This window comes from Coregonus lavaretus, assembly GCF_964263955.1.
Source record: "Coregonus lavaretus genome assembly, contig: HAP1_SCAFFOLD_3846, whole genome shotgun sequence".
Lineage (NCBI taxonomy): Eukaryota > Metazoa > Chordata > Actinopteri > Salmoniformes > Salmonidae > Coregonus > Coregonus lavaretus.
In genome coordinates, this window is record NW_028163975.1 from 13,565 (window position 1) to 29,272 (window position 15,708).

The 15,708-nt window shown below is 44.2% G+C and overlaps 1 protein-coding gene across 1 annotated transcript in view; it reads right to left on the bottom strand.

Moving 5' to 3' along the window:
- Nucleotides 1–1,401: 1,401 nt before the first annotated feature.
- LOC311117609 (dedicator of cytokinesis protein 3-like) overlaps nucleotides 1,402–15,708 on the bottom strand; it is a gene marked incomplete at both ends in the record, with an annotated part of 41,137 nt that continues 26,830 nt past the window's right edge. The window contains 24 exons of the mRNA XM_084192544.1: nucleotides 1,402–2,076; nucleotides 2,192–2,274; nucleotides 2,412–2,534; nucleotides 2,668–2,752; nucleotides 2,977–3,089; nucleotides 3,264–3,345; nucleotides 3,427–3,565; nucleotides 3,673–3,773; nucleotides 3,899–4,015; nucleotides 4,126–4,209; nucleotides 4,952–5,131; nucleotides 11,402–11,488; nucleotides 11,615–11,781; nucleotides 11,889–12,030; nucleotides 12,535–12,639; nucleotides 13,318–13,404; nucleotides 13,756–13,904; nucleotides 14,015–14,108; nucleotides 14,251–14,311; nucleotides 14,474–14,569; nucleotides 14,669–14,695; nucleotides 15,047–15,132; nucleotides 15,312–15,460; nucleotides 15,562–15,620. Of these exons, the coding sequence (XP_084048670.1) occupies nucleotides 1,402–2,076; nucleotides 2,192–2,274; nucleotides 2,412–2,534; nucleotides 2,668–2,752; nucleotides 2,977–3,089; nucleotides 3,264–3,345; nucleotides 3,427–3,565; nucleotides 3,673–3,773; nucleotides 3,899–4,015; nucleotides 4,126–4,209; nucleotides 4,952–5,131; nucleotides 11,402–11,488; nucleotides 11,615–11,781; nucleotides 11,889–12,030; nucleotides 12,535–12,639; nucleotides 13,318–13,404; nucleotides 13,756–13,904; nucleotides 14,015–14,108; nucleotides 14,251–14,311; nucleotides 14,474–14,569; nucleotides 14,669–14,695; nucleotides 15,047–15,132; nucleotides 15,312–15,460; nucleotides 15,562–15,620 (3,091 nt within the window). The remainder of the gene's footprint in view (nucleotides 2,077–2,191; nucleotides 2,275–2,411; nucleotides 2,535–2,667; nucleotides 2,753–2,976; nucleotides 3,090–3,263; nucleotides 3,346–3,426; nucleotides 3,566–3,672; nucleotides 3,774–3,898; nucleotides 4,016–4,125; nucleotides 4,210–4,951; nucleotides 5,132–11,401; nucleotides 11,489–11,614; nucleotides 11,782–11,888; nucleotides 12,031–12,534; nucleotides 12,640–13,317; nucleotides 13,405–13,755; nucleotides 13,905–14,014; nucleotides 14,109–14,250; nucleotides 14,312–14,473; nucleotides 14,570–14,668; nucleotides 14,696–15,046; nucleotides 15,133–15,311; nucleotides 15,461–15,561; nucleotides 15,621–15,708) is intronic.

The window sequence follows — 15,708 nt, forward strand, 5'->3', positions numbered from 1 at the left end:
TTTTGATTTGCCATTCGGTGGGCAGAGGGTGTAGGGGTCAATAGAACAGGTAAGATGTACTGTAATCAGACAGAAGCAATGTCATTGCCATCAGTCCTTTTACACACGGTCCGTATTTAGTACTTGTTGGTTGACATTGGCCTGAAACATATAGAGGCAGAGAGAAGGTGTGATCCAGGTTTTCTGAGATTGAGGTACTGTTGAGTCATTATTCTTTGTTACTTCTCATCTTACTGCAGCTTACTCTCCATCGCCATCTCCTTTCAGGGATCGATCCAGTCCTATTGGATCCAGCTCAACCTGTGCAACTGAAATTGGAACTCACTGTTGTTCCAGAACTCACTGTGGCACCTGACAATTTCACCCCTTCCTTGTACCCCTCCCAAGGATTGATCAGATCTGTCAGTCTGGGGAACACTCATGCTCCTCTCATGAGATATTTCTATCTGGTACACAAAATATTAGAAGACTGGAATAAAGACATAACTTAAATATAAAAGCACTTGAACAGAAAAGAAGACCTGCCACTTGAGTAATACAAATAGCACATCTTGTTTGAATACATTCACATTGGTTTTCCATACGTACCGTATGGATGAATACTCCTAAACTGAGGTTTATATGTCCCTTGAGGATTGGGTCAAGAAGAGTGACCCAGGTCAAATAACAGACCTGCTTTCAATGAGAACCATGTATCAGAACAGAGTATTGGAGAATGCCATATGGTGAAGGACTATACAGTGTTTTGTAAAAAGAAAAAGAGCATGGAAAGTGTATTTGAAAACCCAATACATACTGTAGTAAAGCTATCAAAATAATAGGATAGATATATGAAGCATTGAAAGCAGAAAAGACAACATCACTTTACTAAGAATATAACTTTCTGTAGTTGCCTTTTGTTGTGGAAAAGGGAGGGGAATCCTTTCGGGGCTTGTATCAGTTGATCATGTTGATCGAGATTGTCCTGTTTCACAAAACGGCTGTATATTGTTCTCAAATGAAAATAAACTAAACATGCTCACAGACTAGTTGTACAAGAGTGTACAATCAATATTCATTTAAACAAAGTCATTATTATCGGTCACATTGTCCAACAGACAATATTTCCCTTATTCATTCCTATGAGGCTGCCTCCTCCATTCAGAATCAGACCATCTGAATACAGTGAGAAGAGTGAGGGCGTATCTCAATAGCCTAAAGTGGATTCCTCTCCTTGTTTCCTCCCCTTTATCTGCACTGATATGAAAACATGGGAAGGATGAAAGCATGAAAGCAATATGGTCAATGCCTACAATGTATTTGCATGATTCCACAGCCCATGTCCTTTCACATCGATGCAGCTGAAGGAAAGGAGACGGGGGGAGGGAGCCACTTTAGACTATTAAGCCAGAGACGGTCTCCTCATGGTGTCTCCTCGTGTTCCTCGCTGATGCACTGCTCCCAGGCAGCCTTGGCTTGCTCCTCTCTGTGGCTGTGGGGGGAGTGGAAGATTCTCCGAGGCAGGGGGATGGGCTGGGGCACCAGGGAACTTAGGTCCTCCTCAGGGATGCACCCCTCCCTCAGGTAGGGCTTGGGGGGCACGGCTGGGGGCTGGGGGCGCCGGTAAGGAATGCGGTGGGGGCCGTGGAGTGGTATCTGGTGGTGGGTGGGCATGTGGGAGTGAGGGTGGGGGTGACCGTCGAGGCCGGCCGGTTGGGTGTGAGAGTGGGGGTGGGAGTTAGGGTGGGGGTGACCGTCGAGGCCGGCCGTTTGGGGATGAGAGTGGGGGTGAGGGTGGGGGTGTGAGACGGGGTTGCGATAGTGGAAGGGTCGGACCTGGTCGAGGGACTCTGCTTCTTGCCCACTGTAGTGGATGTGGAGGTAAGGAGAGTCCAGGTACTCATCAGGGGTCCACAGGTGGCTGGGGACGGGCTCCATGGCATCATTCCGCACGGGGGGATCAGGGTACTGGCCCCCAAAGTTACTCTCACTCAGAGAGGAGACGCCACTGCTGGCACTGCCCGAAAGGGTGGAGTTACTGCCCCCCAGGGCTGACTGAGGACTGGTAGGGGAGCCTGGTATGGGGTGGAGAGGAGACTAGATAAAGGGAGAGAGAAAGAGAGAGAGGAAGATAAGAAATGGGTTGACATCTGTTGACCAAGTTAAGAGGATAGCATTATTTACTGGTACAGTATGCATGACTGTCTTTTACCTTTCTGAGAGCGCGAATGGGCAGGGCTGGGGGTGGGTCACTGTTCTGGTGGTGGAACGCATCAAAGTGCATCAGGAAGTGACCTAGAGAGCGCAAGTAAAAACATTCACATCAGAATAAACTTCCCATGTACTTTACAAAACCTCCAATCTAGTGTACATGACAGCTAAGGGACTCTTACCCATAGATAAGGTGTATATTATGACATGATTGTTCTTACCTGGTGGGAAGGACCTGGGTGGAACGGGGGGCATGATAATGCCCCCTGTAGGTCCTTGGATGTAGGGCACTGTCTCCCTACCCTCCGCATCTAGACTCCAGCTGCTGGGGGCACTAGGGAACACTGGGGGAACACCAGCAAACCACATGCTCACTACAGAGCTAGGAAATCCTCCTACTGTATGTGTAGTTGTGTCCTACTTAGCTCAATTCAGCAGCATTAACCCATTTTACCACAAGCATTCAGTATTTCTCACCTTTCTCTGGCAAGCCCATGTGAGGGTCAATGCATGGCTTACAGGGGCTCACTTGTTGGAGTAAGGCACGCTGCAAATTGTTGCTCTGCAAACAGAGAGACAGAGGTTAAAGATAAGGGTAAAGTATAAGAACAAACAGTATGTTCTGTAGCCTCAGTACCAGTCTATTTCTGCTTTCTGCTTGGTTCTTACGCTCAGTGAACTAACTGTCTTCTTCTCCTTAATTAATGCAGCAGTGTCGTCAGTTCACTTCAGTTCTATTTTAACTTGGCAGCAGTAATTGAATGGTTTGGCCTGTAACGTCAGTACCTGTCCGTTGTCAGTCACGCTGTAGTACATGGTGTTGTTAGCTCTCTGGTGAGGAGGCAGCAGAATCATCACCTCCCGGTTGTGTTTGGCTTTATCCGGTAGGGACGGAGAGCCTGGGGGAGGGGGGGAGGGGGAATAGGACGGGTCAGATATGTCTGCTGTAGACTGTATGGACACCAGAGACTCACTGATAAACACTGGATAACTGACTGACAGTTATAGTCACAACTGTGAATTAGCATGTTTCCTAAATAAAATATTTACTTCCTGGTGCAGGTGTCACTCACCTCTAGCGCTGGAAGGGGCGGAGTTGTTTATCTGGGAGGAGGTGGAGCGAATGGAGCTCAGACTGGAGGAGGAGGGGCTTGGCTGGAAAATAAAACATCTGTTCACTCACGTATCTTCAAAACGTCCAAAACTTGTATGTGAATGTGTGCATGTGAAACCCACCTGCATGTGTGCCATATCCTCATGGGGCTCTCCCATCAGGCCGTCTGTCAGGATGACCAGGTTTCCTCCTGCCTCGCTGGAGGTGTGAGAAGAGAGAGAGGAGGAGGACTGGCGTATAGAACACTGCATGTTCATAGGGCTAAAATAGAGGCAGAGAGAGAGAAAATCATATTTTAACAGGTGGTCACATTGAGATTACTGTAACATCTCTTTCTCAAGTGAAACCTGGTATAATGTGTGACTGACCTGTGTCTGTTTATCAGACGAACACTCTCTGGGCTCATGTGGCTGTGAGTGGTCAGGATGCCTCTGGTAGAGTTGACCCCTGTGCAGGCCGCTGGCAATCCCTGCTGGGCCACATATAAAGACTGCTCTGAATATTCACAATAACTGCACACACACACACACACACCTACACATATGGATACAGGAGCACACATACACGAACAGAAGAGCATGTAGAACCACTTACCTGGTGTAAACCAGCCCTCATCACGTGGAACTGATCTATCAGCTTTTTGTGCAGAGGACGCATTTCTGGGTGCACCAACTTCTCGTGGACAGCCAGCCCCACTCCAAGGATGTGAACCTGTGACAATGAGACAACATATGGTTTATCTGTCCTCTATACCCATGTACACTGTATGGACCATTGACCAGTGGGCAGTGAGGAGTTAAGAGTTAAGAGTTGTGTCTGACCTGTTCCTGCATTAGGTCATTTAGCTGAGTGATCCTCTCTGCGTCCTCTGGTTGACTGTTGATGTAGTCCTTATCAAAGAATGCCTGTGGAGGAGGAACATGGGATATGAATGAGTTACAAGGCATACTCCAAGTCGATATTCACATAATAATAAGGAATTCCCCTCGACCACGCCCACAAATTGGGGAAACAAACATTCTTTCCTATTGGCTCCCATTGTAAAAGAGCCAACTTGGTCGTAGATTTCTAGTTATACAGAAAGAACAAAACATGCCGAAAAGCTGCTGTGTTGTTCAATGTACATATAGCCAGGTCAAAACTCCCGACCAACGGTTCGCAATGCTCCCACGTAGGGAAATAGAGCCTGCAAGAAGAGCCCTGTGGCTTCAGGCTATTCAGTGTGGGAAATGTGGGGACACAGTGTCCAAGTAGACTACACATATATATGTGTGTGGAAAACATTAAATCACAGGTAAGACATTTAACTTGTTTAGTACAGTCCGTTTGTAACTCCACTCACTCCACTAACTGCAGTATGCTGCAAATACTGCACCCAAAATAACACTGTTTTTTTTACTGCAGTAATTTTGCAGTGTAACTGCAGTTAGAGTGCAGTAGAACTACAGTACACTGCAGTTATTCTGCAATTACTGCGTCCAAAATACCACAGTCGACTGCAGTAACTGCACTTTTACTGGAGTTTCAAAACTGTAATCTTTTTTTGTAAGGGTTTTCCCCACAGGTGGGCAGAGTCGCAACGTTCTAATACCAACTGGGTCTATAGCAGATAACACTGCATGTTCCTCCATCCCTCTCTGTCAGTACCTCCTGGTATCTGGAGATGCCCCCGTTGACTGCAGCATCTATGACCCCGTTGAGCAGCATGCTGAGGGGGTTGATGTTGCCATGGTGCTGCCTGTGCTGGTACTGGCTGATCAGGGTCCGCAGCTCCTGGGTCTTATTCTCCACCACGTAGATGGCATTCTCCAGAGGGCTCACCTCCACCTGAACACACACACATAGATTTCAATCCATGATGAAACATACGAGAGAGAGACAAACACAAATTATGCACTCTCTTGCATCATCCCCTGAGGAGTCTGATGAGGCGACAGTTTGAGACGACAGTTTGAGACGACAGTATGAGACGACAGTAGCCTATGAGATGACAGTATGAGACGACAATATGAGACGACAGTTTGAGACGGCAGTTTGAGACGACAGTATGAGACGACAGTATGAGACGACAGTTTGAGACGACAGTTTGAGACGACAGTATGAGAGGACAGTAGCCTATGAGATGACAGTATGAGACGACAATATGAGACGACAGTTTGAGATGACAGTTTGAGATGACAGTATGAGACGACAATATGAGATGACAGTTTGAGATGACCGTTTGAGATGACAGTTTGAGACGGCAGTATGAGACGACAATATGAGATGACAGTTTGAGATGACAGTATGAGACGTCAATATGAGATGACAGTTTGAGATGACAGTTTGAGATGACAGTTTGAGACAGCAGTATGAGACGACAATATGAGATGACAGTTTGAGATGACAGTATGAGACGACAATATGAGATGACAGTAGCCTATGAGATGACAGTATGAGACGACAATATGAGATGACAGTTTGAGATGACAGTATGAGACGACAATATGAGATGACAGTTTGAGACGACAGTATGAGACGACAGTAGCCTATGAGATGACAGTATGAGGTGACAATATGAGATGACAGTTTGAGACGACAATATGAGACGACAGTTTGAGATGACAGTAGCTTATGAGATGACAGTATGAGACGACAATATGAGACGACAGTTTGAGACGACAGTATGAGACGACAATATGAGATGACAGTTTGAGATGACAGTTTGAGACGATAGTATGAGACGACAATATGAGACGACAGTTTGAGACGACAGTATGAGACGACAATATGAGATGACAGTTTGAGATGACAGTTTGAGACGACAGTATGAGACGACTGTAGCCTATGAGATGACAGTATGAGACAACAATATGAGACGACAGTTTGAGACGACAGTATGAGACGACAGTTTGAGACGACAGTAGCCTATGAGATGACAGTTTGAGACGACAATATGAGACGACAGTTTGAGATGACAGTCGCCTATGAGATGACAGTATGAGATGACAGTATGAGACGACAGTAGCCTATGAGATGACAGTATGAGGTGACAATATGAGATGACAGTTTGAGACGACAATATGAGACGACAGTTTGAGATGACAGTAGCTTATGAGATGACAGTATGAGACGACAATATGAGACGACAGTTTGAGACGGCAGTTTGAGACGACAGTATGAGACGGCAGTATGAGACGACAGTTTGAGATGACAGTATGAGAGGACAGTAGCCTATGATATGACAGTATGAGACGACAATATGAGACGACAGTTTGAGATGACAGTTTGAGATGACAGTATGAGACGACAATATGAGATGACAGTTTGAGATGACCGTTTGAGATGACAGTTTGAGACGGCAGTATGAGACGACAATATGAGATGACAGTTTGAGATGACAGTATGAGACGTCAATATGAGATGACAGTTTGAGATGACAGTTTGAGATGACAGTTTGAGACAGCAGTATGAGATGACAATATGAGATGACAGTTTGAGATGACAGTATGAGACGACAATATGAGATGACAGTAGCCTATGAGATGACAGTATGAGACGACAATATGAGATGACAGTTTGAGATGACAGTATGAGACGACAATATGAGATGACAGTTTGAGACGACAGTATGAGACGACAGTAGCCTATGAGATGACAGTATGAGGTGACAATATGAGATGACAGTTTGAGACGACAATATGAGACGACAGTTTGAGATGACAGTAGCTTATGAGATGACAGTATGAGACGACAATATGAGACGACAGTTTGAGATGACAGTATGAGACGACAATATGAGATGACAGTTTGAGATGACAGTTTGAGACGATAGTATGAGACGACAATATGAGACGACAGTTTGAGACGACAGTATGAGACGACAATATGAGATGACAGTTTGAGATGACAGTTTGAGACGACAGTATGAGACGACTGTAGCCTATGAGATGACAGTATGAGACGACAATATGAGACGACAGTTTGAGACGACAGTATGAGACGACAGTTTGAGACGACAGTAGCCTATGAGATGACAGTTTGAGACGACAATATGAGACGACAGTTTGAGATGACAGTCGCCTATGAGATGACAGTATGAGATGACAGTATGAGACGACAGTAGCCTATGAGATGACAGTATGAGGTGACAATATGAGATGACAGTTTGAGACGACAATATGAGACGACAGTTTGAGATGACAGTAGCTTATAAGATGACAGTATGAGACGACAATATGAGACGACAGTTTGAGACGGCAGTTTGAGACGACAGTATAAGACGGCAGTATGAGACGACAGTTTGAGATGACAGTATGAGAGGACAGTAGCCTATGATATGACAGTATGAGACGACAATATGAGACGACAGTTTGAGATGACAGTTTGAGATGACAGTATGAGACGACAATATGAGATGACAGTTTGAGATGACCGTTTGAGATGACAGTTTGAGACGGCAGTATGAGACGACAATATGAGATGACAGTTTGAGATGACAGTATGAAACGTCAATATGAGATGACAGTTTGAGATGACAGTTTGAGATGACAGTTTGAGACAGCAGTATGAGATGACAATATGAGATGACAGTTTGAGATGACAGTATGAGACGACAATATGAGATGACAGTAGCCTATGAGATGACAGTATGAGACGACAATATGAGATGACAGTTTGAGATGACAGTATGAGACGACAATATGAGATGACAGTTTGAGACGACAGTATGAGACGACAGTAGCCTATGAGATGACAGTATGAGGTGACAATATGAGATGACAGTTTGAGACGACAATATGAGACGACAGTTTGAGATGACAGTAGCTTATGAGATGACAGTATGAGACGACAATATGAGACGACAGTTTGAGACGACAGTATGAGACGACAATATGAGATGACAGTTTGAGATGACAGTTTGAGACGATAGTATGAGACGACAATATGAGACGACAGTTTGAGACGACAGTATGAGACGACAATATGAGATGACAGTTTGAGATGACAGTTTGAGACGACAGTATGAGACGACTGTAGCCTATGAGATGACAGTATGAGACGACAATATGAGACGACAGTTTGAGACGACAGTTTGAGACGACAGTAGCCTATGAGATGACAGTTTGAGACTACAATATGAGACGACAGTTTGAGATGACAGTCGCCTATGAGATGACAGTATGAGATGACAGTATGAGACGACAGTAGCCTATGAGATGACAGTATGAGGTGACAATATGAGATGACAGTTTGAGACGACAATATGAGACGACAGTTTGAGATGACAGTAGCTTATGAGATGACAGTATGAGACGACAATATGAGACGACAGTTTGAGACGGCAGTTTGAGACGACAGTATGAGACGGCAGTATGAGACGACAGTTTGAGATGACAGTATGAGAGGACAGTAGCCTATGATATGACAGTATGAGACGACAATATGAGACGACAGTTTGAGATGACAGTTTGAGATGACAGTTTGAGATGACAGTGTGAGACGGCAGTATGAGACGACAATATGAGATGACAGTTTGAGATGACAGTATGAGACGACAATATGAGATGACAGTTTGAGATGACAGTTTGAGATGACAGTTTGAGACGGCAGTATGAGACGACAATATGAGATGACAGTTTGAGAAGACAGTATGAGACGACAATATGAGATGACAGTATGAGACGACAGTAGCCTATGAGATGACAGTATGAGGTGACAATATGAGATGACAGTTTGAGACAACAATATGAGACGACAGTTTGAGATGACAGTAGCTTATGAGATGACAGTATGAGACGACAATATGAGACGACAGTTTGAGACGTCAGTATGAGATGACAATATGAGATGACAGTTTGAGATGACAGTTTGAGACGACAGTATGAGACGACAGTAGCCTATGAGATGACAGTATGAGACGACAATATGAGACGACAGTATGAGACGACAGCAGCTTATGAGATGACAGTATGAGACGACAATATGAGATGACAGTTTGAGATGACAGTTTGAGACGACAGTATGAGACGACAGCAGCCTATGAGATGACAGTATGAGACAACAATATGAGACGACAGTTTGAGACGACAGTATGAGACGACAGTTTGAGACGACAGTAGCCTATGAGATGACAGTTTGAGACGACAATATGAGACGACAGTTTGAGACGACAGTATGAGACGACAATATGCGATGACAGTTTGAGATGACAGTTTGAGACGACAGTATGAGACGACAGTAGCCTATGAGATGACAGTATGAGACGACAATATGAGACGACAGTATGAGACGACAGTAGCTTATGAGATGACAGTATGAGACGACAATATGAGATGACAGTTTGAGATGACAGTTTGAGACGACAGTATGAGACGACAGTAGCCTATGAGATGACAGTAGGAGACGACAATATGAGACGACAGTATGAGACGACAGTTTGAGACGACAGTAGCCTATGAGATGACAGTTTGAGACGACAATATGAGACGAAAGTTTGAGATGACAGTTTGAGATGACAGTCGCCTATGAGATGACAGTATGAGATGACAGTATGAGACGACAGTAGCCTATGAGATGACAGTATGAGACGACAATATGAGATGACAGTTTGAGACGGCAGTTTGAGACGACAGTATGAGACGGCAGTATGAGACGACAGTTTGAGACGACAGTATGAGAGGACAGTAGCCTATGAGACGACAATATGAGACGACAATATGAGATGACAGTTTGAGATGACAGTTTGAGATGACAGTATGAGACGACAATATGAGATGACAGTATGACATGACAATATGAGATGACAGTTTGAGATGACAGTATGAGACGACAATATGAGATGACAGTTTGAGATGACAGTTTGAAACGGCAGTATGAGACGACAATATGAGATGACAGTTTGAGAAGACAGTATGAGACGACAATATGAGATGACAGTAGCCTATGAGATGACAGTATGAGACGACAATATGAGATGACAGTTTGAGATGACAGTATGAGACGACAATATGAGATGACAGTTTGAGACGACAGTATGAGATGACAGTAGCCTATGAGATGACAGTATGAGACGACAGTTCGAGATGACAGTTTGAGACGACAGTATGAGATGACAGTTTGAGATGACAGTATGAGATGACAGTTTGAGACGATAGTATGAGACGACAGTAGCCTATGAGATGACAGTGGTCTATGAGACGACAGTATGAGACGACAGTTTGAGATGACAGTTTGAGACAACAGTATGAGACGACAGTATGAGACGACAGTAGCCTATGAGATGACAGTATGAGATGGCAGTGGCCTATGAGACGACAGTATGAGACGACAGTTTGAGATGACAGTTTGAGATGACAGTTTGAGATGACAGTTTGAGACGACAATATGAGACGACAGTATGAGACGACAGTAGCCTATGAGATGACAGTATGAGACGACAGTTCGAGATGACAGTTTGAGACGACACTATGAGATGACAGTTTGAGATGACAGTATGAGATGACAGTTTGAGACGATAGTATGAGACGACAGTAGCCTATGAGATGACAGTGGCCTATGAGACGACAGTATGAGACGACAGTTTGAGATGACAGTTTGAGATGACAGTTTGAGACAACAGTATGAGACGACAGTATGAGACGACAGTAGCCTATGAGATGACAGTATGAGATGACAGTGGCCTATGAGACGACAGTATGAGATGACAGTTTGAGATGACAGTTTGAGATGACAGTTTGAGACGACAATATGAGACGACAGTTTGAGATGACAGTTTGAGACGACAGTATGAGACGAAAGTAGCCTATGAGATGACAGTATGAGATGACAGTAGACTATGAGACGACAGTATGAGATGACAGTATGAGATGACAGTAGCCTATGAGACGACAGTATGAGACGACAGTTTGAGATGACAGTATGAGATGACAGCATGAGATGACAGTAGCCTATGAGACGACAGTATGAGATGAGAGTAGCCTATGAGACAACAGCATGAGATGACAGCGTGAGATGACAGTAGCCTATGAGATGACAGCATGAGACGACAGTATGAGATGACAGCATGAGATGACAGTAGCCTATGAGACAATAGTATGAGATGACAGTGCTCCTCACCAGTTCTCTCCTCTCCACCTCAGCCCATCGGGAGATTCCAGGGAGGGGACGAGATAGAATCAGGGTGGTTCTCTCAATCCACAGGCTCTAAAAACACACACACAAAACACTGAATCACCTTCTGTATAGTATACAGACAATATAATTACCTTCTATTGTCATTCATTCTATTTAGACCTACAAAGCAAGAACTTGGACATAAGACACACATACCCTGAACTCATTCTCCTTGTCCTTGGGTCCCTTGTGGAAGGGTCTGTCGAAGTGAAAACGCGTGACGTTGTTGATGCGATAGAAGCTCTTGATCCTCTCTGGGACGCGCTCCAGCTGAGGCACGTCAGTAATGTCTGACACTGGAGTCACCGCATAGATCTGCAGGTCTGAGGCCAGGTGTTAAGGAAAACACAGCCAAATAGACTGACAGTTGAGTTGACAGACAAAACGCATACACACACACACACAAACACATTGACCATGGTTAGGATACACTGAGCATCACTCTGTAGGAGGGCGTCATCTGGTTGGTTGGGGTGCTGCATGGCAATGGCCTGTGGGAATTCTCCCAGCATCCTTTGCTGGAAGTCCTCTAGTCGTTCATAGTCATAACCCCGGCACACAAACTCCTTATTCTGGAGAGAAGAGTTGTCATCCAATTGATAGGTACAAAAAATTGCAATTAGATAAAAGATCCTGTGTGTGTGTGTGTGTGTGTGTGTGTGTGTGTGTGTGTGTGTGTGTGTGTGTGTGTGTGTGTGTGTGTGTGTGTGTGTGTGTGTGTGTGTGTGTGCGTGCGTGCGTAGACATGTTTAACAACTGGGGACATTTTGTTAGTCCCCACAAGGTCAAATGCTATTTCTAGGGGGTTTAGGGTTAAGGTTACAATTAGTGTTAGGGTTAGAATTAAGTTTAGTGTTAGGGTTATGAGTTAGGGTTAGTTTTAGGGTTAGGAGCTAGGGTTAGGTTTAGGGTTAAGGTTAAGTTTTGGGGTTAAAGTTAGGGTTAGGGTAAGAGTTAGAGTTAGGTTTTAGGGAAAATTGGATTTTGAATGGGACGGAATTGTGTGTCCCCACAAGGTTAGATATACAAGACAGTGTGCGTGCGTGCGTGCGCATGCGTGTGTGTGTTCATCTCACCCTGAGGAAAAAAGGAAACTTCCTGCCATAGAAGCCCATCCTGAAGAACTCTGGTTCAATCCTGTGCTGTTCTATGATGTTGTCATAGTACGCAGCCTCCATTTTCTATAAAGACAAAAATACTTGATTCAACCCTCAGATAGCGTCTTGATCTTTCTCAGCAACACACATCAACGAGGTTCCCTTGATGACAAAGTGGTAATAATGTTTTTGATATTTCGTCAATGTATTGCAATGTGAATACATTTCCACAATGTGAGGACAATAAAGTACTTATTTTATATTCCATTCCTTTCTATTTACTTTTCATTTTTGTGATGATGAGTATTCACTGGGGATAAAGTAATGGCTCAGACAACTATTTAGAAAAAGAGACAGGGAGAACACAGAGAGAGAGAAGGGGAGAGAGAGACAAAGAGAGACAGAGGAAAAAAGAGAGAGACAGATAGAGACAAAGAGAGAGAGAGAGAGAGTCAAAGAGAGAGACAGAAAGAGACAAAGAGAGAGACAGAGAGAGAGACAGAGAGACAGAGAGAGAGACAGAGAGAGAGAGAGAGACAGAGAGAGAGACAGAGAGACAGAGAGACAGAGAGAGAGACAGAGAGACAGAGAGACAGACAGACAGACAGACAGACAGACAGACAGACAGACAGACAGACAGACAGACAGACAGACAGACAGACAGACAGACAGACAGACAGACAGACAGACAGACAGACAGACAGACAGACAGACAGACAGACAGACAGACAGACAGACAGACAGACAGACAGACAGACTCACCCTTATCCAGCTCAGACTCTGGTAATCATATAAGGTTTCATACTGGAAAGCCAGTTCCCGACAGAGTGATATTCCATATTCCCAACACTGGAAGAGATAGAGCGACAGAGCTCACCCATACAGAATCTTTCATTATAGGTTAACAATATCATGTCTATGGAACATTATTCTCAGGAGTATTTGAAGGGAAAGACAGCCATCATAGGAATCATGACACATGGAGAAGTGCTTAGACTTGAGATTTTGACTTGAGATGTACATCCATTTGGGACTTTATCAAATAAAATGATGGTTTGATTTGGGCCAAATTTGAGGATCTCACATTTGAATACTACCTAAAGTGGCTAGACAAAGCCTTGCCTTTCCTTTGTTGAATGACTTATTTTTACTTGTTTTAGCTTGACTTGACTTAGTTTGACTTGTTTTAGCTTGACTTGCCTTTCCCTTGTTGAAATAGTGGAGGACTTTGCGACTGAGGCCCTCCTTGCGTTGCCACTCGCTCTGTGTGGGGTAGTGGAGGAACTCCCTGAGGGGCCGGTCCTCCCAGTGCAGCAGCTCCCAGTACAGAAGCAGGGTGAATGCTGCTTCTGTTGGTGGGGAGGACACACAGAGGTCAAAGGTAATCACAATTCACCACATCCTGATTGTCACAGGGTTCCAATGCTATACGGTGTGAGCAGGTTGGAAAGTGTGTTACCTGTGTAGTCCTCTGCCTGCAGGTGCAGGTCACACAGCTTGTGGATGTAACGGATGTACATCTCCTCCTTGTTAACCTCAGATTTGTAGAAATTCTGGGGACGACAGGCAAATGTTATCAGGAAGCAAGATTACTACAAGAACCAAAAACCAAAGTACATTTGCCGTTGTCTCAAAACACCTCTGGCATAACTGGTATATAAGTAATAAGGTATAATAAATTATACAATGTCTCACCATGAGGTTGGAAGAGCCACCCATTTTCTTGTTCTCCATTTCATCTCCTTTCATACACTCCCTAAAAGCAGAGCAGAGTTGTAATGTCTCTCCAATCTCTACAATACATCCATTTATCAATAGACAATGTTATGATATTTACATTTTTACATTTTAGTCATTTAGCAGACATCTTTTATTTTTTCAAACTAACATGTTGTTTGTAATGAGTAATCCAATCTACCTGTAATCTAGCAGGCGCTCCATCAGTCTCGTGACAGAGGTGACAAATGAGATGCCCGTCTCTCTCCACGTCTCCTGCTCAATTTTCTCAAGTAGGCTACAGACAGACAGACAGTAAACCATAAATACTTGTTTGTTTGAGGACCATGATAGTGGTAGAGCTAAAGCTTGGGCTGTGGGGAAACTGATATCTTACCTGGGGTAAGGCCCAAACAACTGGGTCCTGAAAGACGCAGCAGAAAAAGACACATGAGAAGTCAGGAGCATACAAAATAACATTACAGATGTAGGATCCTAATTTGATCACTCTTTTGTTTCTCAGAATTTTCCTGCACAGCAGGAAATGCAAACTTTTAGTGTATTCAAGGTTTAAAAAGGATTCTAAATGTTGTAATTTGCACTTTAAATGTCAGACTTGATTTGCCCTAATGAAAAATGTATCAACCCCTGTTGCTGCAGGATTATTTTCCTGCTGTAGCAAACTGGCTCAACTAAAGATCCTACATCTGTACTACAGCACACTGACTCAGGTAACATTGTGTATGAATAGAAGACTGAGGTTGTTGGTGCTTACAGCAGACCAAAGAGCTCTCTGTGATTGACATCCCCTTTCCCATCTGACACCATACTCTCCAGCTTGTCCATCAACTCTGCTTCCACCTACACACACACACACACACAACACACACAGAGGTTAGTGCATAAGGAACCAACCACCACACTTCTAGCACTAAAATCATACATCCATAATATAGATATGATATTGGGTTATAACCTGTCCTTAAACAAGCCTACAGAGGATGACTGGTGTCACACAGCAGGGGACAGACAGCACTGACCAGTTTGAAGTTGCCGTTCTGCCTCTGCTCCCAGTCCATCATGTCATGGAAGATGGGAATCATGATATTCCGGACCTCACTCTGAGGCACGAGTGTCACTCCCAGGAATGGACCCATCATTCCAGGGATAAAGTGGGGCTTATTCTCACCTGGAGCACACAGAGAGGGCACAACACAGATATTATTGAAACACACATTATCCATGAAGGCTAGAATGACAACACAGTATCTGAATGTACGTTTATCTCACCAAGCTTCTGCCACATGCTGAAGAGCTCATAGGCCATCATCACCCTCATATCTCCATACCTACAGAGGAAGGACGAGGGAGATAAAGTAGAGAACGTAGAACTACTGAACACACACACAGATAAACACACACACACACATACCAACA